General features: G+C 41.9%; 1 protein-coding gene across 7 annotated transcripts in view; it reads left to right on the top strand.

Moving 5' to 3' along the window:
- Window positions 1-849: 849 nt before the first annotated feature.
- ehbp1 (EH domain binding protein 1) overlaps window positions 850-24,784 on the top strand; it is a 133,416-nt gene continuing 109,481 nt past the window's right edge. For 4 of the 7 annotated variants that reach the window (XM_076742574.1, XM_076742573.1, XM_076742570.1 and 1 more), the window contains exons 1-5: window positions 871-1,283; window positions 1,891-2,354; window positions 20,315-20,372; window positions 20,486-20,581; window positions 24,319-24,372. In XM_076742574.1, the coding sequence (XP_076598689.1) occupies window positions 2,251-2,354; window positions 20,315-20,372; window positions 20,486-20,581; window positions 24,319-24,372 (312 nt within the window). In that variant the 5' untranslated portion in view covers window positions 871-1,283; window positions 1,891-2,250. Of the gene's footprint in view, window positions 1,284-1,890; window positions 2,355-20,314; window positions 20,373-20,485; window positions 20,582-24,318; window positions 24,373-24,784 lie in introns of those variants that run through there. The other 3 variants (XM_076742575.1, XM_076742571.1, XM_076742572.1) reach the window with 2 other exon arrangements.

The raw sequence follows: 24,784 nt of genomic DNA, 5'->3' as shown, positions 1-24,784 counted from the left end.
CCGGCATGCAGGGCTACAAGGTTAACACTCACTTATTAATGTGACAGGACCAGGAAGTGGAAGTCTCATCCTCATTAGCACTACCCTGAGGGGATGAGCTTCCATACTTGTGTCCTGGGTGAACTAAATGTTTTGTTTTCAGCCCAAATCTTTGAGATTATTTTGCCTCTTAGGCTGCTATCTTCCCGTACCCAAACACTTACACACAGAGCTATATAAGAATATTTAATAATATATGTTATACAGTAATCTTTTAAATTATTTACCATTTAGCTTAAAACTTTGTGCCTTGGGGACGTCATACACAACCAACAGATGTTGTAAAGTTGGCTGGTGAATGTGGAGGCTTCAGGACAAGAGAAAACCCAGAGCCAGATAACATTTTATCTACAGTCACAGTCAAGGATTAAATGTCTTTGATGGATGTTGGATTTGGCCAATGTGATAATAACAACCCTGAAATGCCTCATGAATCCGTAAACAATCTGTAAATGGCACAAGAATCCCACCAATGGCTGATGCCCGGGGGCGTTTTTTCAGGCTTCAGTCGTCCAGGCGGCAGGCGAAATGATGGAGAGGTGAAGCTGCGTCAAGTAGCCAGATACATCTGGATCAAGACCGGAAATACAATGATTAGCCTTCAAAATAAAATCAACGTGTCACAGTTAGAACGAAAAAGGCTTCCGCACATGTGTCGAATCCGTCGTTTTAAAGAAGAAAGCAAACTATAATTACACCCAGGACATATTCGTGATAAAAATCACTTATGTGCCCTATTATCTATTAGTTACTTTAATTAATCTAGTCATTAACGATTTTATTTTTAACACCGCGAACAGGAACCTTGTTGAATGATAGCTACCTTTACACACTACAAGGGAACAGAGCGTCAAACTATCACTGACAATTGGAGTACTTTGCTGTGGGAATTCCTGCCTGGGGTCGGAACACTTTTGTTTAACAGACTTTTGGGACAGACTCAATTAAATGTCGTTTCTAACTGGCTCCTGAGTCCCGGAGCTCGCGCTTACCTGTGGAGCAAATGTATCAAGTGGCAAGCAACGGTTTCCGCTCGTGCGGTGTTGTGATGGCTAGCCGTCATCGCTAGCAGGCGAGCTAGCTGTATGGCTGGTGTTGGTACTGCTGCAAAGAAGGCGATAATTAGCTTGCAAGCGGGATAACGTTACGCCTGCTCGGCTACTAGTTTGTTACAGACAGTTCGCCGTCTCTTAACACTGCTGATAAGGCCACTACACGGATAAGGCGTTGGATATCACAGCAAGGTGAGTGCCATACAGACACAGTTAACCTAGTTTCACATGTTAAGTCGTTAGCTTAGCAGCTGAATCATTCCGGTTAGCGGAGCGCAACGACTCTGACTATTACCTGGATTCAGAGACATTCCACCAAATATTCCATGTTTACAAAATGTTTATTTGGTTCTCAGTTCGGGGTGGTGTGTCTTCGTCTAGTTTTTGTAGACTGGGTGGTTAACACGACTTGTTTTGATGTAATGTCACTGCTTCTCTGTCACTGTCCCGATACATAAATTCAGATAATATTATCAAACATTCCAAGTTAGCTTGCCACGCCAGCAAATAGCCCTCCCCCGGCACGCCGTGCTGGCAGCTGGAGTGCTGGTACCGGAGTCCTCAACACACTCTTAGACATTAACAAAGTGTTACGTTGGTGATGTAGATGGGCTGGGTTGCTTTAACATCTACACTGCTACAGGCGGCAGTAACGGAAAAACCGTTAAGCGGACAAAGCATCCCGGTGTCGGCAACGTTTAGTGGAGTTTCACGTTAGAAGTCAGCGAGGTAGTCCGGACTGCCGGGGCTTCACAGTCCGGCTGTTGCTCTACTGACTGTCTTTTTCTTTCGTTTGCAGGGAGATCACCAGATGGGAATATGATGTTCACACCCAGTGGATTACTCCTCATGCCTTTCGAAATTATGGAATAATTTTCATCATGTGCGCCGTCAAATCAGACCTCCTCCACCGCTGCAGAGATTACGTTTCTTTATATTTGGATTTATCAGGCAGATTTTAAAGACCAGCAGCCACGACTGGGTGTGCAGTCTTTTCTCTTTTTTCAATGTGCTTCCGGTAAAACATTAGCTATGTATCTACGCGGGTTGGATATGCTCAGTTACCTATAAACATTAGCGTGAATTCGTGCGAAGGAAACCCCAAGAAGGAAGTCCAAGGTGGGATAGGTACACAGAAACTACCCGTCCCCAAAGAAATATGGCCTCTGTGTGGAAGAGACTGCAACGTGTGGGGAAGCATGCCTCCAAATTCCAGTTCGTGGCTTCCTATCAGGAGCTGATGGTGGAATGCACTAAGAAATGGTGAGTTTTTTGGGAATAACACTCGACCACAGCGCTGTCATTTAAGCCTGATGAAAACTGTGTGTCTCTGTCTGTGCTGGAATGCTGAGCTCGTTCCTGGTAGCCATAATTCACACGCACAGACACTTACACACTCAGTCTCCTTGGTGTGCAGGCATGTCTGCATGCTGGGAGGGGCTGGCTGCCTTGTAAAATTGCTATGTTTCTTTTTTTTTTCCTTGTGCACCGATGTTGAATTTGTTTGGTTTGAATCTTGAGTAGGCAGGCAGAAAGATTTCCCTTCAACCTGAAGGGCTGGGTTCAATCCGCCCTCGCTCTCCTGAAACGTCCTTGAGCAAACCGCTAAAAGCCCACCAGCTCTAGGGATGCTGCTGGGAATCTGATCTGACCCCTGACCTCAATGGAAGTAGGGAAACTATGAGCGAAGTTTGGAGCTATTATTCTTTTAAATTAGGACCTTGCATTACAGGAGCTTAGTTGCATAGTCATTCACAGTGCAGTACATCCACTGAAAATACGCTGCTGACTGAGAAAAGTCGCTCTTGTCAGCTTTCTTGTTGCGCAATTCTCTCTGTATCTCCCACTCGACACAGTTTTTTTGTCAATGCTGTTTGCAAAGTCTGCAGTTCTCTTCTGTCCAAAGTAATTACAACTGAAGGGATCTATTTTATGGACACTAAGACAATGACCCTGATTAATAAGTTCAAAGTTGTAAACAACCAATGCCATCGAATTCCTTCTACACCTAATAAGATCTGAGCACTGTGTTAGAAATGACAGCCATAATCCACAATAACAACATGTTGTGTTTTAAGTAGCTAATTTATTTTGCTTTAGTGCAGTTGCTTTTCCCATGTCTTCAACCTGTACGTATAAAAATATAATCCAAATATATTTCTGTAGTAAAGAATGAATGATGTAGATTGCAAGGAGGTGGAGAAGCTATCAGGTGTGTCTTGAGAGGTGAAGACAAAGCGGAGTGATAGGTGGATATACTGTATGCCACACTTGAGCCTGCAGGTATGTGTCCTGTATGAGTGAAAAGCAAACATGTAGCCTGCAGGCATGGATTCTCAAGCGGCTTGCCGTAGGCGTGACCAACCCAGCCCCACGGAGCTTAGACCTGGGACAGATGTTAACGTGTTGGAGAATGGAATGAGAAAAATGTACATCTCTTCCCAGAGCAAAGGGTGGGTGGGCTCAGCACTCGGTCGGTAATGCGCTTTGTTTTGCAATCTGAACAGGGCTCTTTTATGTTATTCAGTGGAAGAAACGTGCGCATTGCATTTGTTGTTACATAATTTAGTTCTTATCTGCGGTGTATCTATAGTTTATGATAATGACACAATCTAAATTTAACAGCCTTGGAGTGTAGATTACCAAGTGTTCAGATTCTGTTCAAATACTGCTTGGCTGTAGGATGCTTGTAAAAAGTCTGTTATCTTGTCAGGGTTAAATGATGGCCAGTTCATGATGCCATTTATGAGCCACTAGTCAGTGTGTGATGCTACTACCGATCTGAAATTTCAGTGTTGCTGCATAAGATGGCATCTAAATAAGTTTTGATGCAAGAAGTTACATCCTATGTGTGGCTGAGAGTGTTGCCTCAGGGTCTCTGCTCGACTTCGAGTGAATGTTTGTGTGTATGTGCGCACGCCTGGCTCAAAGTGCGAGAAAGCATTGGCGCACAGTTTCTGCCTTCCTTGGACTTCATCAGTACGGTATGTTATTGTTGCAGTGGAAACTTTCCATCTACGCAGACTGGAAACAGTCCCCAGAGCTCGAATGGATCTCAAATCCTGAAGTCTTCAGAAGTGATTTTTGAAAGCCCACAGCCCTTTCTTTTCTGGGCCAGGAACAGGAAGAACGGCTGAACACTTGTTTTGTGTCAGAGTTCTTATGTATGTGCGCCCGTATATAAAGACGTGGGTGGCTTGAATGTACATTGTGTGAAATATAAAAGCATTTTGTACCTTTGGCTGACGCTGAAGGACTTGCTGATAAAATCACTAAAGTCAAGATAATATTAGACAGTTCAGACAGTCTGTAGGTAAAAAGTGTAGCAGTGTGTCCCCTAGGTTGACTGCTTTTGGGGTTTGGATGGTACATTAGGGGAGGTAGCATCGACTACACAGTAAAACATCATGAAATGTTAACAGAGAATTGAGTTATTCTGCTACATAAACCTTACAGTGTTAATATTAGAAGTTATATTGTTATTGACTTCTGCAGCGGTGTCAGTGGCAGAAACAGCAGGGAGGATGAGCAGGAAAGAAGGAAGCAAAACCCGTACTTTCAAAATACAGTTTCAATCAAGAATTTATAACATAAGTAAAATATTTAGTCTCTTTCAGGGTGAGGGGGTCTTGTTGAGGTGGGAGGCTGACCCCTGAGGCAGTGGTAGGAGAAACGTTATGGCCAGGGTGTGCACCATCAGAGCTAGTAACTACAGTGTGCTGTCCGAAAGTCAAATGTGTTCATTGTTCTGAATGACCACATTCGAAAGAGGAATGAAAAGTCAGTCATGGACACTCGAGTCAGTGAAGGACATTCATAGTGCTGCACTTGGTTGTTCACAAGTGACCGAAGTAGCTGTGTAACAAATGGAAAACATGAGCTAGAGAGAGGAGTTCAAGGTCTGCATCAGTAAACAACTGTCCAGTCAGAGTAGGTGAATAAAGTGCTTAATGCAGCATACTCAGAGCTACAGATTCACGAGAGGCCAGAGTCCGCCTACTTCTTTCTATCATCTGTATGTGTGATTGCAGCGGGAGGCGTGATCAGTCACTTGACTGTTCTTATCATGTGGATGTGGGCATGAGCATTTTCATTCCACCAGAATTGCTGTTTTGGTGCTTGAACCTTCTCTGATGCTCTCAGGTGCTGTGGCCTCTCTGCCTTTCTCTGCGTTGAACTGCACTTGGGATGAGACCTTATTTTTTTTAATAAGGTTTGTAACATCTTGCAGCAGTTAAGCTGGGCTGCCAATGTAAAACATTACAAAACAAAGCACTGACCTGCCAGACTGTTGCTCATAGTTTTTGAAATACTACTGGTAGCATTTGGTCTAGTTGGCCTTCATCAGTGGCGGTTCAGCTAAGTGAGCTTGTTGAACTGATGACAGAGGAAGTCTGTGAGAGGGAGCAAATCAGTGATTTCAGCTCTTCAGAGAGGTGTCACATGATCTTCCCCTTATACATTTTAATATTCTTCCAGCTAAAGATATTTGTTCTTTGGGCAGTTGGCCCAGTGTTATAATTTTCCTCCTTGAGATGGAAGTGATGACACACAAGGAGCCTCAGACTGGGGGAATTTCCTGTCATATTTCATGTTAGTAAAGTAAATTTTGGTCTCTATCTGTTGCCCTAGTTGCTACAGTTGACTCCTGTGTGGAGCAGAGGGAGTTAGCATTCCACTCACACACCCATTTCAGACTCCAGAATCAATTCAGACTAACCATTAAAACATTAATGAGTTCAGTGTTTGTGTTTGCCAGTGAAATGAAGCACCACGCACACTGTGTTGCAGCACTACCCTTTTGAAACTTGATATTTCACATCATTGATGAAAATTGTTTTCTGTTGCCTTTCATCTGTAGCAGGTAAATCGAGCTTCTTTGGCACATAAGTAGAAATGTTTAAACTTACAGTTTGACCTGCAGAAATTGATTAACTTACCTCTGTAATATTAGTGTTTGCAGTATGAACTCTCTTACACACACTCATGTTTGTGTGCCATGTTTGTGTAGGTTTACTGCACTTTCATCCTGCAAGTTATGTATATTTACTCTGTCTCATTATCAACATAGGTGAGTGGACTAGTCTTAAAAAAGCAATATAGGATGAGAATTATCCTTTCTACTCATAACTGCTGTCAGGCTCAGAGAAACACATTTCATTTTTTTATTAAGGCTTAATCAAATATCCATATATGCTAGGGTGAGCAGTTCAAGGTCTGCCTGCTTTAATTGTTTAATATCTCACTCCTGTCACTGCAAAGCACTTGGCTACAGAGTGAACAATTCGTTGTTACCCTCATTCACTCTTGCATCCTTTATAAGTGTCCAAGGACACTCTCTTTTCTCTCTTTTAGGATGTTAAGCCCATGTGATATTTGATTTGATAAGACTTCCTGTGCATTGTTGTGTGGAAAGTCTGTTGTGTGTGTGTGTGTGTGTGTGTGTGTGTGTGCGTGCGTGCGTGCGTGCGCGTGCGCACGTTTGCACATAGGTAAGGGCTGCACAAACTCACACATTTATGTTTGTTGTTGCTCTTGTTTGTCTGGTAGGTTATTTATTATGTCAAGCATCCAGTTCTGTGTTTTCAGCCAGAGGTTTTGAGTAGCTTTTGAATGCACCACACACAGCATCTTGCGTCATGACTCCATGTTTCTTGCTCAGATTATTGACTGGGATGGAGGCATCGTGCAGTCTTCTTCTTGTGGCTATTTGAAGTGTCAAAACTCTGAAAATTGGCTTGGAATGTTTAAGTGTAGAGCAAAGTTCATTTGTCAGGCAGCAGTGTTTACCTGTTGCTGGTGAATGGGTGAGTGCTGGTGTGACACCCTGCAGGTTAGATCATACCTCCTGTCCAGTTTTCAGGGGCTCTGTTCATTTAGGCCTAACATCTTATTTATTATTTTCTTATGGCACATGCTTGATAAGCAAGAAAAACAAAAAAATACCGGTTTATTTCAGATATTATTTTATTTACCACTCTTATATACATTATAGCAATGATGCTACTACTAACTGATGTGAATACGTATCACATTAAGTGCTGTGATAATATTGAATCAGAAGATAAGAATATCATCCCAGCCCTAATGTTTGTACTGTCTAGAAATAAAAGCTTGTGACGAGACTGGCATTCATTCAGTCTCTCAAATACATAGCAATACATGGAGGCGTGCAGTAAGTGGGGCACACTTTTCTGTCACTCAGTTACTGTCAAGAGGATGCAGCCTCAACAGGGAAAGGAAACTCAGTCTGAACTTCAGCACAAATGTAACCCTCACACACTGTCAGTATCCCCAGGAGGCTGGTGCTTTTCAGTAAGAATGTTTTTTTTTTAGTCCATCTGTCTGGTAAAATATGTTTTGAATACATCGTCAAAAGCCAAGAGTGACATGTTAACATGTGTGGCGTGGATATGAGATGTATACACTGGAAACAACACAGAGACACTATTGATTACATGGTAATTCTATCTGGCTATATACAAGCATGGTTAATCAAGACTGCTCCCCTGACTACAACATGACAAGACAGGGAAGGTTCAAGAAGGACTGCAGAAACCCTGGAGGCACGCACAAAAGCATGCATGCACGCACACACACAGGTCATTTCGTAGGGATTTAGAAACTCTGAACAGGGACACTCGCTCTGACCAGACTCAAGTGGATTTATGCTTCCTCATTCAAGGTGTTCGGTGGTCCCACTGTGGATGCCTGCAGTGTGGGGATTGATTTATTTTTCAGCATTTAGCCTGTGAATCGTCATAGCACTGCTCTACAGCACTTGATAGATGTGTCGTACATTATCAGCTACTCACTGTTCAACAAGCCAAGTCACCAAGCTTTCATCCAGTCAATTTTCCACCTGCACTAAAAATGGCTTTGCACGCTAAAATACAAATGTCTAGCTACTCAAAGGGGGATTATTTCTGAGCTGTGAAATTATTATATACTTAAAGTTATTATATTTAACGTTCTTTGTTCAGTCACTGACTCAAGTGACAGTTGAGTGAGGACTGTACTTACAGCAAATCAACAAACTGCATTACCTTGCAAGGTAAACCTTTGATTCCCACAATAAGTTGTGCATTAACCAACATGATTCCATGAATGTGCTCTTGAGCAAAACACTGAATCTCCACTCGCTCACTCATTGCAGGATCGTTGAATCAAAGCCTTGCTAAATACCAAAACTGCAAAAGTGTGTAAATGAATGTCAGTCCACAGAGCAGGCTTCAGGCTGTTGGTTGAGTAATGGCACACTATTTCAGAGGAAGTGACCAGCGTGTGTCAGGCTGTGACATGTAGTCCTCTGTTGAACATGTGTGCATTATGGCAAGCGTCCATCACGTCTCTGCCAGACAAACATCTTCCTGCCAACTTGTCTGACGTGGCTCTCCATTCTATTCAAATTTGCAGGCCATGACACATTCCTGAGTAAAATTATGGCACCAGGAGAGGATTTCATTGCCAGGCGATCGTATGGTGTAGTCGTTTCTGTTGTGCAGAAAACCGGGATGAAACCAAACAATTAGGGTTATCATTGGCTACGAGGTTTTTGAGAAAATGACACTCCTCCTCTGGGGTTAATAATTGAATTGTTTATATCTTCTTTGGTTTCTCAGTGTGTTTCAGTGTAGTCTGATATTAAGGCTTCAGTCAATGATTTGCCTTGATAAGCTTGCTCATGCGTTTGTCTGAATGTTGTTGGAAATTTGAACTGATCTTATGCCATTAAAAATGGCAAAACTGGGGCGATGTCAAGCAAGTGTTTTCGCAGTTAATACTTGAGTTGTTGTAGTTTATGTGCTTGCTTATCACTTCCTTAATTATAGCATTTGCTACTGATTTAACTCTGCCGATTGTTTTGTCCTCTCAGTGCAGCTTGCAGCTCTTAATCCCCTCAGCCTGCGGTTCCTCAATTGTTTTCTTGCACCAAACCCTCTGCTGTCATGTGGGGCAGCTCCCACACTATCATTAATGCCTCCCCTCACTTGTTTCTCTCTTTCGTCTTTCCGATAATGTCACTTTAACAGCTTTGCAGTGGAATCCACCCAAGTGTAGATGTTCTGCGCTGCAATTATGGACACAAACAGGCAGTTACACACCCCCTCCCACACACACCAAGAGACATGAAACATTGCAGGGTGGTGAAGCAGTCAATGGGGTGTAAAAAGTGATGAAAACTCTGCTGGTGTGTCTGTCTCTGCTGCTGTCAGGCAGAGAAACACATGGCTCTCGAGACCGCTCATCATTTATCAGCCTGCAGAGCGGTGCTGCAGCATCTTCAGGCTGATAAATGTGCACTGTATGTGTGTCAGAATGGCAAAGCAAAACACCACAAGCTGCAAGTGTACCGTTGTTGTGTTTTGGGAAATCCCGTTCTTAAGACATGTAGTTGATGCGGGTGGAATTTAGGAAGTACAACCTGCAGCAGATACTGGCGAAAAAATGTGCTTTCCTTCTCTGGTAGTATTCTGTGAAGCAGAGATGTGGTCTCTGCAGACCAGTAAATACCCTGTCTCTATTTTTACTCACCCTTTGGCTTTTGTTAAAGTTAGTAGCTCCCGTTTGGTCATGGTGGTGGTAATTTATCACACCCCCTTGGGTAGAACTGTAATATAATCCTTCTGCAGATCAATCTATACCCTTGATTCTTTACTGCAGTTACTATTATTTCTGTGGACTAATCACACCTCCTTCTCTGTATGCCTCCAGCCTCAAGTAGGAGTGGGCGATATGATCTAGAATTTATATTGCAGTATTTTTCTTTTCTTTTTTTTATACAAGATAAAAGGCTACTCCACTGAAAACCTGATTCTGCCTATTTTGACTATAAAAATTGTAAGGGAATTTATGTTTAGAAAGAAAAAATTATATATAAAAAAAAGATTTTTATTGGTTCCAAATAGGGATGAAAATTAGGTATTGGCCTATATCCACATGGAAGGAGCAACCTGCCCCATAATGTAGATTAATTACTAAATGTGATGTGATTCATTCTTGGAGGTAGACAAAGAGAAGGATGAGGCATCTCATCAACATTTATTTGGCAGATAACCTAAAACATGATATATGAGCACAGCACTCAGTGTACCACGGGGTATGTCTATCAAGTACATTTACATATGGCAGCAGCAGACACACATACCGACACGGCACGCAGCAGAGGGGGCTTTCCTGTAACAGCAAAGCCAGCTGAGCTTGTGTATGAAATGTGAAGATAATGTTAGGTCTGGCTATGTGAGACTACGCAAAAAGCAATGTGGTAAAGCAGTTTCCCACATCCAACTTACTTCTGTCGTTATTTAACTGGCCTCAAATGAGGCTTGACGTTTGCACAGCTTCTCTTGACCATCCCTCAATATTAACCACGCCAACATCGCTCCAGCGTGTGGGTGTACATTAGCTGCTACAAGTCAGATTAGCCGCGGATCATGCTAACAACAAATTCAACTGGGTGTACCACAAAATATAAAATAAAGCAACAAAAAAGTGGCAAATGATTAGCACACACATACAGCGTATGATGTAGTTGTTGTGGGGACATTTCCATCAAGTCAATTCACTGGGTTTTCATTTCTTTGGATGTGGGAGTATATGAACGATCCTTGTTTTGGTTCTTGCACCCAACACCATAGAAATTAGCATGCGTTGCTTTTAATGTTACCTTCCACATCTTCGTGTTTCCAGAGTCAGCATTATTGTGAGGAAAATAGTAGTTACGGGATATAGCTCCAGTTCTATGGGACCATTATTATTGCAGCCACAGTAAAATGTGTCATTTTTTTACATGCTAAAACTTTTCTCATGGTAATGACGATGTTGCAAAATCTATGTTTGTGGCAGAATGTGACACCAGTGACGATGATGAAACCCACCAGTAGCCATAAGCAACAACCTGTGTTCAATGATAAAATGAAGGAAACAGAAACAAGAAAATGGATTGAAACATAATGAAGAAAGCAGTCTGTTAGGAATTTATGTTTTTCAATTCAGTGTTCTTGTTGGGCAAAATAAGTTCAAATATGTAATATCAGTGCTGAAGTTGCCGTCTCCTCACTGCTGATGTTTGTTTGCCTTAAGAAATGGACGTTGTTGTCCTCAGCAGGGCTCCTTGTTTCTCTGCTGTTGGTGCTCTTGTAGCACATGATGGTTGTGCTCCTTACTGTGTCACTCCCTCCCTGGAGCTATTAGAAAGCTGGTTTAGCATGGAGGATTTTTTTTGTATTATCTCATTTACCCTACTGAAAGGCAGCTCTCTATCATTCCCTTCTTTATGTTTGAGATGCTCCCAAACACAATCTAAATTATTCCTGCTGTGCTCTATCTGTACTCGAAGGTTTCATTGTGCTACCTTGTTTTGTGGAAGTGAGGTGTATGTTGACTCCTGTTTGCATCCATTTTACTCAGTGCTCAGAGCTCCAGACTCACTTCTTCGCAGGTTGAATGCTCATTGGTAGAGTGGCATTATATATGTCTCATGTATGAAATGGCTGTATTTTCACTTTACTGCACGTTTTGAAACCGTCATCTCACTCGCCTGCATCCAGGCATCCCCATGTGTCCCTCCCTCTTCCTCTCCTTGGGGTGGATCGGGTCTCGCAGGTAACGTAACAAATGCATTGTGCAGAAACAACAACCCCGTATGTTTTGACAAAATGGATCAGATGACTGATCACAGATATTTTACTTCTTAAAAACTTTTATTTTTAGTTCCTTCCTGTTGCTGTGGCTGGCCGCCGATGCCGAATATTACCAGTGGAAACACGGCTGCTCCTGGTGTTTCACATGATATATGACGATGATTTTAAAAAGCAAAACAAGGGCCCTATTTGCAAGTTTCACTTCTGCTCCTAGTTATAAAATTGAGTCACACTGTATCCAAAAACTGTCACAGAATGCGACTAAATGGTGGCAGTCTGGAGCCCTTTGTCCTCTATCATATTGCTTTGTGAGTCCTTCTTTCCATCTGTTCCTCTCAGTTGTATTTTTACATGAGCACACACATAGGCTCCTTCATCACTGCCTTGCTCTCTCTGTGTTGTTTTTGCCTGCCTATGTAGAAGCCAGAGTTTGCTTAAAGGTGTCACTTTATCAGCCTTGTTTCATTCTCCTGAGAGTTGATCAGCGGAAAGACTCATTTAGTTTGCCTAGAAAAAGGCATTGTGTTGAGCTCTCCTTCACAGCGGCTTTTTCAGATGTCCAGTTAATGTGGACTCCTCCGCCACTGCAGAAATCTAGTGATAAGAGAGGAATGAAATCACATTGGAGATGAGCCAGTAAAGTAAAGCAACAACAAGAAAAGATGTATACTATTCCCAATGTGCGCACTTGTCTTGTAGCATCGAACACATGGACTTTTGCAGATGAAGCCGATTTGTTTTATTGAATATTGTTCCTGAATTTAGTCAACGTCACAATCTCAGCTCCGACCTTTCCACTGTTTGGTTTTCCAGCAGCTCTCAGAGTCTTTCTGTGAAGATAGTTTTACCCTTCATCCACAGGCCTGTCCTGTCAGCAAAGAAACGTCTAATTTTCTTCTCCTGACTCTCAGTCATCACCACTTAAAGTCCTTGTTTTTGACAGTTCCCTCTTCTCTGCTCTCTATATGCTTTCTCATGGGGTAAGGTTTAAAAAAGTCTTACCTGACCTCCGTCCGTCACGGCAGGCGGAGCTTCTCATCTGCACTTTCATTCGTCCAATCTACCTGTCTTATTGTTTGTAACTTGCTCCTACTGTGTCTCTCTCCTCTGCAATGGCAGATCCATAATCGGTCCTCCAGCTGGTCTGTCTCTGCAGTTAAAGTTCTGGTGTGTCTCCATGCAACCGTCCTTTTAAGCAAACTTTGTAAATTTCACAAAAATAACACGCAGCTGACTTGAAACAGACTCGGCTGCTCACTGAATTTAAAATACAGCTGCTTCAAAAAGAGGCTTCACGCTTGATGTCTTTCGGCCCTCACTGGGAATAATGAAGTCTGTAAATGTCTGGGAAAATGTTTTTGCAGTCCCAATTCACACCTCGCTCTGTAGCTTTTTTAGTTGAAGATCATTTGTCACATCAGATACTGTATTGATGTTAACAATAGTCTTCATCAAAAGAGTTATACGATACAGCTGAAACCAGCTGGGCCGTGGGATCAGTGAGGTGCATTAATCATCTTCAAATCTGGCCATAAAACATATAGAAGATGGGAAAATAATGGTAGAATTAAGTTCATTCAGAAGTGAAAAGAGACTAATTATATTAAAGTCATGCTTTAGATCCAAAAAAATCTAATGTTGTTCATAGAAGAATTTAAAGCTACAGTAATAGATGTTTAATACCAGTATGACAATAGAATAATGTTGGATGTTATCTATTCATGGCCTCAGACTTGCATTTATTTAACAATTATTTTGTTTAATCCTGGAATTTTGATTAAAGATCATTTCACAGTTAAAGTGGCCCTGCCAGACATTCGGCTGCAGTTACAGGACAACAGCCAGAGACACGCTGTACACAGACATGTAAACAAGCACAATCAAGCAAGCTGATTAGTGACGTGCTTTAGCTTTCACTCTAGACACTTGAGTCTGGCTTTACTGCTTTCAACGTTAACTCTGTGTCATTGACCCAGCTCGAGGCAGCCACATACACACTGACTACATGACTGTCAGTGTAGACCAGACATGCACATACACATGCTTTTATTGTCACTTACTAAATTCTGCAAATATATTCAGATCCTGGTGTCTTAAAGGTCAGTTGGCAGTTTTTGTTAGATTGGATTCCAAAGGGGACAAGTTTTTACTGGCAGACAAAAAAGTTTCGAAATACCCACAGAAACTTCCACAGGATCCGCTTCTTCTTTATGCTCCGTGCATAAATAAGAAAAGACACAGCTTCCACCAGAGTTTTGGAGCTTTCAACAAGAGCATTAGTGTGACACAGAATATTAAGTGTTAAGTGATGAAGCCAATACAAATCAATAGATGCAATTTTGAGATGCATAGAAACTTCAGAGGCTCATTAAAAAAATCTTATTTTAAACAGCTAAAAGAAATAAAATCAGAAGCTGACAAATATTAAGACAGAGTCAAACGTACTGAGCAAATAAATTGAAACAAGGCCAGAGTTTCACTCGGTGGAAAGACGATCAAACGAGACCTACTTGGCATGCAGTGAGTTCGTTCAGTGCTTGTCACACCTTGTGAGCACTGCATTACGCAGAGTTAATGTAGATTGAAATCCAAAATTTGCCTTTTCAAGTCATTGCCGGTATGTGTGGGTTTGCGTGGCGTGTGTTCAGTTTATCAGGCAGTCTGGGAAGTGACAGTCACACAGATTGTGTTTGCGCTGCTACATCTGTCTTGATAGCACAGCCCACAGTCTGACTGATAGCGCAGCAAAGTGATCCTCCCTCCTCCTTCTTCCTCTTTTCCCTTTGTCATTTGTCTCTTCCCACTCTCAACCGTCCTATTGATGCTGTCTTTGCTGAATCAGAAATTGCCAAGTAGGTCAGGTATAAAAAAGAAAAATACATTTTTAGCAAAGCTTTTCATGATGCATCTCTTACAGCTCTGAGTGAACAGTATTTTGAATGCATTTTAGCTGTCACTGGGTTATTTCTTTCATTTTGACTGCAGGCGGCCATGGCTGTGGTCTTCTGCCACTCCAGATCCCAGAAATCCTTCGTCAGAGTGTGAGATCTGCTGGTGCAGTATTAATTTCTGTAGGTGACACCAGTTTTCTTCCATTCAGTTCTGGTCAATATTACTACAAACTAAAATATTCTAAGTGTATTTACTACAAATAGTCCTTCAAGTAACCCTATATCACAAGCAAGTCTAAAAAGGATTTTTATGTGCATAACATAATGGAGTTCACCTGACCCCATCACTTTTAAACCCTCTGTCCGTACAAGAAAATGAAAACATCTCTTAGAAAACTTACTTGGGGAACCTCGGGCTGTGCAAGCCAAAGAGAGATCCCCCAATGGGACAGCTGAGTCTGCAGTTTCTGCAGGGATTATGTCCTGCTGTGTTGGAAGCATAAAACTCAGTATTTTCTGTATATCGGACAGAATGCATGTGGTGTTCACAACAACAAATGAAAAAACTTTCATACACTGGACACAAGTTTAGTCACTATTATGGTATGTCAGTTAAGGGTAGAGAGGGACTCATGGGATCATGAGACTTCTAAATAAGTATGGTACAGTATAGTTATTTTAAACTATTATTTAATTGAATAAGCCCACCCCTAGGCTGTGGTGATAGTCTGAGAGATTACATATCAGTGTGCTTGCCTGTACTGCAGCAGAGTGTCTGTTTTAATATGCATCGCAGTGCTGTAGTCTGTGATAGTTTCATCTTTCACCACTGCTGTATCACAGCACAAACAAATCTACATTTTCCTCTCTAATGCCTGTGATTGACAGGCAGACAGGAAGTCTGTCGGCTGACATCAAAGCTCTTCCTCCTCTGAGTAATGTCAGCATTTAGTTGGGATTATACAGTATCTGCTTTTAGTAGCCTGTCTCTCAAAAACAGACACACACACACACACACACACACACACACACACACACAGAGTTATCATTCCTCTTCCCTGCCCTCTTACCCTGACTGCCCTCTTAATTTCTTCACACCATATCAACCTTTACAACTCCATATCTCTCTCAGACAAACACAATGGCCCCTCAAGTTAGAAAGTTTAATGTCGAGTCAGTCAGTGAATTACACACCCCAGAGTTGTTCTGAGGAACTAAAATGAAATGACACTGTGCCAAGGGTCCGCTATGGTCTGCATGATGTACATTTTATCATCAGAGCGTGTACACGAAGGCTCCGTGTGGACCTCTGCACACCTCCATGTACAGGCCTAAAAGAGGTGACGGCACAGAGGGCCATTTAATGACTGCTTTTTTATTTTAGTTAACTTCTTTTTAAGGTGCCGATGTGTGTAATGTGCCGGCTTTCTTCCCTTTTTGATGAAGAGTTATTTTGAACGCAGGTATGAAGCGATAAAATGCTAAATTGCTAACAATATTACAATCATGTCATTTTCCTTCAGCTGATTCAATGATAGAAATCAATATTAAGGGGACAGCTCTCCCTCTTGAATCTTGGAGGTTGCCTGTCGGTATTGTCTTTTTTAAGATGAAAGATGTGTTATCACTTATCAGTTCATAGCTCTAACGTTTTATCACTGCACCACTAAACTAAATTAAGCCCTACCCTGATATGTGTTTGGTTTTGTAACTCTGTGTGTGTGTCTGTGTGTGTGCGTGTGTGTGTGTCTGCACGGCTGGTCGGGGGGCCGTCATATCAAATGTGAAGTGGTTCCTTCCTCCTGCCTACAGGAAAGATAGGCCAGCCACAACATCCTGACACACCCTTCACTTCCAGCCATGCAGGCAGATGGGCATGCGCACAGAGCCTCAAGTGTTTTGCCACAAGTGCTTTTAAGCTGCCAAGCAAATGTTTTTGATGAGCAAGTTTTATTTTTACGTCTTATGTGCCTGTGATATCCTTCTGTCTCCCCTCTGACATCCATCTGATGGAATAGATTCACTTTGTTTTTAAGCAGTGCACCTCTGCGCTGCTGTCTACACCTGCTTGGCTTCACTCGATCTTAATGTGTGTAACTGCAGCCTAAGCATATTATGTATAAGTTTTTTAATACTTTACCGTAAGCACATGCTTTTGTATTGAGCTGTGAGCGCTGTACTAATGCTTCAGAGTGCTTAGCGGCACTGTGGCTAAGCAGATACAGCGTGGTCACTGATGGAGAACTGCAGCCGCTGCTGTCGTGCTGCCTCCACTGCACAGCTCCAGCACATGAAGTGTAATACACATTCCCAAAAAGATGTTCAAGCAGCATGGAGCTGACTGTATGATTTAGGTTGTATAGAATATTTTTTTTTTTTTAGAAATCAGGATTACTTTATGAAATGGCTTTAAAAATGGCAATTTAAAAGATCTCCAGGCAGGAGTCTGTAACTGATAACATAGCTGACAGGCGGTGTGTGTGAAAATATATCAACATGAAACATGTCCTCTGCAGGATGATGGATTCCTTCAACACCTGATGTTTTTTCTTACCTGCTGCGATGCTCAAGTGTCTCTGAGGGAAACATACTCACATGCTCACTAATTGCAGGTGTGTGTGTGGAGGGGAGCTGCGGCTAGATGTCTTTAATGTAAATAGAGGAAGGTTTATCTTTGTATTGTGTCACTCTTCTTGGAGGGCTCTCGTCTCAGCTCCTGCAGAGCTTGCTGACCCACTTTCACTCTTATCTGCCCTGTCTCTCCAGCCCACACATGCACGCACACACATGCACATGCACAGGCTATCACAGGTTCTCTTCCATTTCTTTTTCATCTTCTGAACCTTGTGTTACTCATTTTTGACATTTTTATCTCTGCTGTATTTCTTCTTTTGTCATATCTGAACTGTAGACCAGACTTTATGACACACATCTGCATGTTTATTTGATTTTTTTTCTCTTGCCCAGATGCTTAGAGTTAAATATGTTTTTTGTACAGACAGCATAATACATAGGTAATCTCGGTATACATGACATTTGATAAATGCAAGAGGCGCTCACATTCAGTTATGGAAACAAATACTGAAACAAAAAACACTTTTAAACCTCTAGTGCGTGTAAGTCAGAGTAAACCAAAGGCCTTGGTGTTGAAATAGCTTTTTGTGTGAGTGAGGGGCGTGAAACACACGTCATGATGAACAGGTTGTGGCATTCCTCTCTGACGGCTCATTGATTCCTGTTAAACACCGAAGGAACGTGCGGCCCTGAGGCTGAAGCCGAACATGTGAGAGAAAGACGCCAGAGAAGAGAGAAGAAGTCAGTTAGCCTGCAGGCGAATGGTTTAAATTTTTCTCATAGCACATCAAGTACTGTACAAAGGGGAAAAACATAAGGGGCTGGTGTTATTTGTCTGTGCGTGTCTGTGTGTGTGTGCGCGTGTGTGTGCATGCTCTCTGATATGGCCTGTATTGTTGGACAATAGCTTCTCTATGTAAGGCCTCTCCTCAAGGCTCAAATTGTTGCCTGTCACTCTCCCTCTCTCCTCTTTCCTTCTTTCTGTCCCTCTGTTTTCTTCTTTCTTCCCTCTTTTCCTCTCTTTTGTGTCCTCTCTCCCTCCCTCCCTCTCTCTCACAGTCAGTCATTCTTTTCCCAGAATGACTACTACTTGCTGTTGTTCTTCAAGAGTCTCTGACACAAGGACCCATGCACACATAAACCCAGTGTTATGCTTGCTATGCTTGGAGTATGTGCACACAAACCACAGACAGCTATATCTCAAACCCACTAATACAGGGATATTGCCACAGATATAGAGGTTTAGCATCACCACATGTTAGCTATATTTTTGTGAGTTGTCATGATTCATTGCCAACCAATATGAGGCATTCTGGCCTCTAATTGAAGAGTAAAATAGTTAACTTGGCAAAAAACAGCAAAAGACAGCCTGGCCAGGATCGGATTTTTGAGACAGACGCCAATATTGATGTTTGAGGGTTTGATAACAATGTATCAGCCAATATTAATTTTGTTTTTCATATCAGTATCAATTGTTTATAAAAATTTTGACACATCCAAACACAACAGACAAAACAGTAACACTATAAGGGGGAGAAAAAAAATTACAAACAGAGATATATATCTCAATGTATATGAATATATATAGCACTTCTATATAGCACAATTGTGATCAAGATACTCATTTATTTTACTGTTGAAAAATAAACATATCAGTAGTCTGGTGCACAGTCTATGTGGTGACGTGGTTTCTAAGTTACCTAGACCATATCATTGTTTTGCTGGTATCGGCCTGGACGATTTATCTGTCGGGCTCTCGCGGAGCCTGACAGGATAGAATAAAATGAGTTTAATTGATCCCTGCTGGGCAATTTGCTCCCTTTCTTTTCTCCATGGTGAGGTCAGAGGTCAGGCTTAGTTACAGAGTGTCAGCTTGGTAGCTGGAGCTGGAGAGCTTAAGAGCGTGGGGTGGATACTTGCCAATACAGGGACTTAAACCCGGACTCTCCTTTTGGCCGACAGTCTTGTTGATTGGCATCTGCTGCTGCTTGTCTTTGACCAAAAGCCAAAGCGTGGTTTGACCTGTACAGTATACTAGGATTTGGGATGCAAATGTATTTTTATGAAGGCACTTTGTTTAGGCAAGCCAGGGTCAGGTGCTGACAGTTTGCTTCAGGTTTGGACTAAAATATTGGGATGCACTGATCCAACGTTTTTGTTATCTCACCTCAGGGCATCCGCCAGGTACCGATCCAACACAGGAGCTCTCTCAAATTAGCCCAAAGTGTGTCAATTGATGCCCCAGTATGCATGTGCATGAGGGTCGACTGTAAAACTTTGGCCCTCTGTCTTAATATTTACAGTTTATTACCTAAATCAACAGGTATTTTAAGTTACTTGCTAACACAGCAGCAATAGACCATGAGTGCTACGCTGTGTTGCACTGAATGCACTTTTAGGCCATGTACTATGCAAAACAGTGGACCGTGGTTTTGTTCACATCGCACATGTTGACACTGTTTGACACATAAACATCAAACCTTGAGCCTTGATGAGCGTCTGTCTCAGCACCTATTTCTCTGTTTTCTGTGTCACTTCTCCCAACACTTTACCTCCTTTTCATTACTGAATTTCAGCAGCCTGTAAACAGTCAAATGTATGTTGGCTGTCACTTGTTTTCTGTGGGATGGATCATTTCAGTTGTATTTTGGACTTAACAGTTTTGCCTTCCCAATCTTCTCTGCTTTCACTGCTGTTTGATTTAATTCATTTTTAACTGTCGGGCTGCAGTTGTTCTCCTGTCACTCGTCAGTGCAGTGGGACTCTGACCTGGATTCGGTTAGGTTGTCTTAACCCTCAGCCTCCTTCAGTATTTTTCCCGTCACACAAACCTGTGTGTGTATTTTTGTGTTTGTGTGTGCTGTAGTCCACAGAGACAAAGTCAGGGTTTAGCTCTGTCATGATTTATTCATGCCATGAGTGGTTGTGCAGGTGTGTTGTTGTTGGTGTGTGTGTGTGTGTGTGTGTGTGTGTGTAAAGCAGGAGGCTTATCAGGCTTTTAAAACTTGAGTCATTAAGATACAAGCTCTGACTGATGGTCTTAACATTTTGATGTGCGGGTAGATGGAGGCACAGAGATGGTGGGCTGATGAATAAATACCTTTTGTCTTCACAGGCAACCAGACAAACTGGTGGTGGTTTGGACACGCAGGAGTCGGCGGAAATCCTCCAAGGTTTGTATTTGATAAGTGACACTCTGAAAACAAAATAAAGAAAGTTCAAAAGATAAAATGAAAGTTTCCCACTTGCAACTTTATATTTTTTGTTGTGTCTTTCTGTCCTGCAGTCCCACAGCTGGCAGCCTGGCATCAAAAATCCCTACAGAGGAGTGGTGGTGTGGCCTGTGCCGGAGAACATTGAGATCACTGTCACTCTTTTTAAGGTAGGCTACAGCTGTTAGCACTGAGACAAGCTTGTCTATGTTTAGGGCGGGCTGGGGTTGTTAATGGAACATGAGGGTCTTTATTCCCAGTGAACAGCAGAAACCACAACCTACAGAAATAATTGGAGTGATCCTTACTCTGACCTCACCTTTTCTTATTGGAGAAATAACAATTATAACAGCAAATTTGTTTGCAACAATAAGTTTTATTGCAAATTTTGTCCTCAAATGCTTTTACCTGTATATCTGTGCAGACTGTTGATTTTTTAGTTTCTACCTAAAAGTAATTTGTACAATTTGGTAAAGTGAGCAGATTGAAATGTTTACATTTTTTGATGTATTTAATGACCGGAAGGCCCAGTATAGTAATAACAGTTGTGTCTGTAAATGACACACATGTACAGACAGTATCTGTCACTGTGCCTGGCTTACTTAAACATGTTGGCCTCTGTGCTGACAGGCCACCTCAGAGCTCAGTGTCTTGTTACCTTTCAGCGTCTTAAATAGATGCTTCATCTGGACTCACACACAATGAAAGATCTGAGTCACGGTGACAAATATATGAGACTTTATCTCCAGACCTTTGGGCACACTAATATCGGCTAATTAAAAGTACACTGTAAAAACCACTTTAATGTGTACTGGCTCAGTTTTCTAGGTCTATACTTGTATAACACTACTGTGCATGTCATTGTTTCTCTATTCTGGGCCCACTTCCACTTCCTGTCCCAGAGGAAGTAATAAAGCTGTTTTTGTAATGAGACACAAAGCAAAGCCAATGAAGGCACAATTCAACCACATTTGTACAATAAAACCACAAATCAAATAACAGCCCCTCTGCAGTCTAAAAGCTTGTTGTCTGTGCTAGAACAGTCTTTCACTGCAGCCACTACAGAGGAAATTCAGCCATTTTTGACTGCTATCAGACAAACACAGCCCCGATAAACCATCAGCTTATCAGGTTGTTGAAGATACGGTGTTACTATGAATAAATCTGATGGGATTCTGGGGAGGATCTCTGTAAATGAGCAATGAGCAACAAGAGCATGTGGCCATCTGACTAATATAATTCTAATATTCGCTGCCTTTTAGTTCTGGTTTGTGCTTCACAAACTCTTGAGAAAAATATGCAGGTGCTTAATTTGTCTCTTTGCTGTTTTGTGCTGCCATTCACATTACTTTTAGTCCTATGCTTCATTTTCAAAGAGACATTTCACCATTCTGTTTATAAGAGGAAACCTCCTCCACCTGTTAAAATAGCTGTATAATGTCTTTTGTGGGCCTGATGATCTCAGGGCTATACTGCAAATTTATGAGAAGCAGCCTTCACAGCAAACTGAGGCATGTATAGACAAGAAGGGTGTGACAAAGAGATGCTATTGGTTGCATTATGTAGACTGAAATTAAGGATATTGCAGGCTGTGCTCCAACGATTCTGGCCATCTGTCTCTCAAGTTCCCCAATTTAAGTAGCCCTTCAATATCAGAAGTGTTGCTTAACGACAGTTTAATCTGTAAAATATCCAACACTCAATGACTTACAATTTAAATATTTCTGCAGTGTGTCAACTGAAGACTAAAAGGCCAACAGTGATTTGGAGATGCTGTCATACTTCTGTCTGGCCTGAAGCTCTGCAGTGAAAACAGCTGAGCTCAGCAGTGTTGCAGCCTGTACTTCAGGGAGATGTATGCCAGCGTGCAGCCCTAGCTGAACTTTGTAAATGGCGAGGAAAGACCAAAATTAATAAGTAACTTAACTGGGCTGCCTTCTGACTGCTCGCGCCATAGACAGAATCAATGCTAACAGAGACAGCATGCAGAGAGCAGAGTGGACACTTAGTACCAGCCAAGTGAAACACTAAGCACTTGGTTTGTGATTTTTTTTTATAACACATCTGCATTTCCCAAACCTGTAGAAGAGCTAATGTTTCATCGCACAACATAGATTTTAAATATTTTATCTATGAAGATCCCTGTTAACAATATATTAGAAAAAAAAGGTTGTTGCTGCCCAGCAGGTAATATTTATCAGCAGCACTGAAACACTACAGACAGCACCGTAAACTGAGAATAAACTGAGATGGCTGGTCATGTCATGCTCTGTTGGCTTTTAGAAGCAGTCTCTGTAGTGATGCAGGATTTCTATTCAGAGGGATGCTTGTGTGTGTGTGTTTGTGTGTGTGTGTGTTTGCGCCCATATGAGTGTTGTGTTTGACCGTTGCTCCAGACTGCAGGACTATTGATTTCCTGGAGTGTGTCACAGGCGTAGTCAGACAGAAAGGCCATCAGTGCATGTGCTTGCTTGAGTGCATGTGCACGTGTAGTACTGGGGCCATTTTTTTTTTCTGTAAAAGGAAAAAAGATATTCCATTTTTGATAATATAAGTCAAAGAAATGCAGTAAATTCAAGAGGCTGTATTGAGCAAATGATTTATATGTTCAAGTGGTTGTTGAAATTTTCACTGCAGGGGGCTGATTAGCTTAGATTTGTGTGTCCAGCGGTGATTTGTGATTGTGTGTATGTGTTTCTGTCTGTGCTCCCTGAGGGCAGTGAAGATCGTTTATGCCAGCAGAGTAAGACAGGGCTGCCTGCTGTCTTGCTGCCTTCATTACTGTCTCCTCTCATCACTTCACAGCTAAATAGGCAGGAAGTAAGATAAGACAGAGATACAAGTATATTATAGCAACAGAGACAAACTGGACCGGAGTGGCAGAAAGATGGAGAAAGAAACAGATAATTTTGGATTTGTCTTTTATGTGATCATTCATCAATGTTTCATGTTCTAGTGTTTTTCCTTTATGATCTCTCTCATTTTCCCTGCACCATCTTTCTTACCTGCATGTTGCGAATTTGGGCAATTTGTGGCGTTTTTATGTCTTCCAATTTTAGGCTTTATGTCCTCATTATGAAACTATTAGCTCTCTTTCTGGCATCCGAAGCATGTTCCAAACAGAACATTGTCTGGCTTGTCTCTTCATAAACTAACTAATCATTGGACTGTCTGTTGATGGTTTTTCTCCACTTCTCATTAAAAAATGTTTTATGACCTTCATCTCTTTGGCCTGTATCTCCTCCTGGGAGGTTTTCTCTGCAGACCTCTCGACCCTTGTGATGTAACACCACACTGTTTCTGTGTCTCCTCCTTCACGTTCTTTTATTTACCTGCCACCATGGCTTATAGGTTGAATAAATTCGCCCGCCACTACATAAAATCACTGGCGGCCAAGACGGCATTTGGCAGGTGGCCAGTGCAAAACAATTCAACTCTACTAGAAACTGCAGCCTCCTTAATGACCATACAGTTGAACACATCATTGCGCTAGTTTTAGCTAATTGCACCTAATTAACTGATGACTGAATATACAGAGACAGTGGTGTTTCGACCAGGCAAAGATGTGATTAAACATTACCTCGTTAATTAAAAACATTCAACACATGTATGAGAAGAGAGGGAGGACAGACAAACCGGGTCAGTGGGTGAGTAGAGTGAGAATAAAGAGAGTGTTGGCAGAGCAGATGAGCTGTCACTCATAAACTGTGAGTTTTCTATGTCCCAGGATTTGTGCTGTAAGTCTGCTGGTACAGTTATGACCAAAATGAAAATCTACAGTTAATGAGATCGTTTCAAGACTGCTATCAGACTTAGTGAGTGTTGCTGAAGATGGTTTGAACCATCCTGTTTGCAGTCCAGGTGTATCTTATGTGCATAAGCATTTGTTTTTCCATTGCCTTTTCAGGACCCCCATGCAGAAGAGTTTGAAGACAAAGAGTGGACGTTTGTCATTGAAAATGTGAGTACTGAATTATGTCTCTGTCCTTTTGTCCCCTCAATCTTTTTATCTTTGTTGTTGCATTGACACACAGCCTTCATTATGGTGTATATTAGTGAACTTGAAAAAGGTACCGTATGATTGGGTGCCTTGCACAGAGGTACCTGGTTTGCCATTTAGCATAGCTGGTGGTGACATCTTTAAATTAAAATAAACAGTGACGTGAATTCCTTAATCTCAGCTGTTTTCCAGGTATATCCTCTTCATATTACATATGAAGGTTCTGCCACCATGTGGTCAGACCGAGCTATTACATGCTTCTCTCAGCATTGACCCTCAGATTAAATCACCAGTGCTGAGTTGCATCATGTTCAGGGCCCCGTGAAATCCGTTTGGATTTCTTCCACATTCCGTTTCACTTTTTCCCAGGATC

The sequence above is a fragment of the Chaetodon auriga genome, chromosome 11, assembly GCF_051107435.1.
Source record: "Chaetodon auriga isolate fChaAug3 chromosome 11, fChaAug3.hap1, whole genome shotgun sequence".
Taxonomy (NCBI): Eukaryota; Metazoa; Chordata; class Actinopteri; order Chaetodontiformes; family Chaetodontidae; genus Chaetodon; species Chaetodon auriga.
Note: the sequence above shows the minus strand (reverse complement) of the source record. Positions and strands in the feature narration are given on the sequence as shown.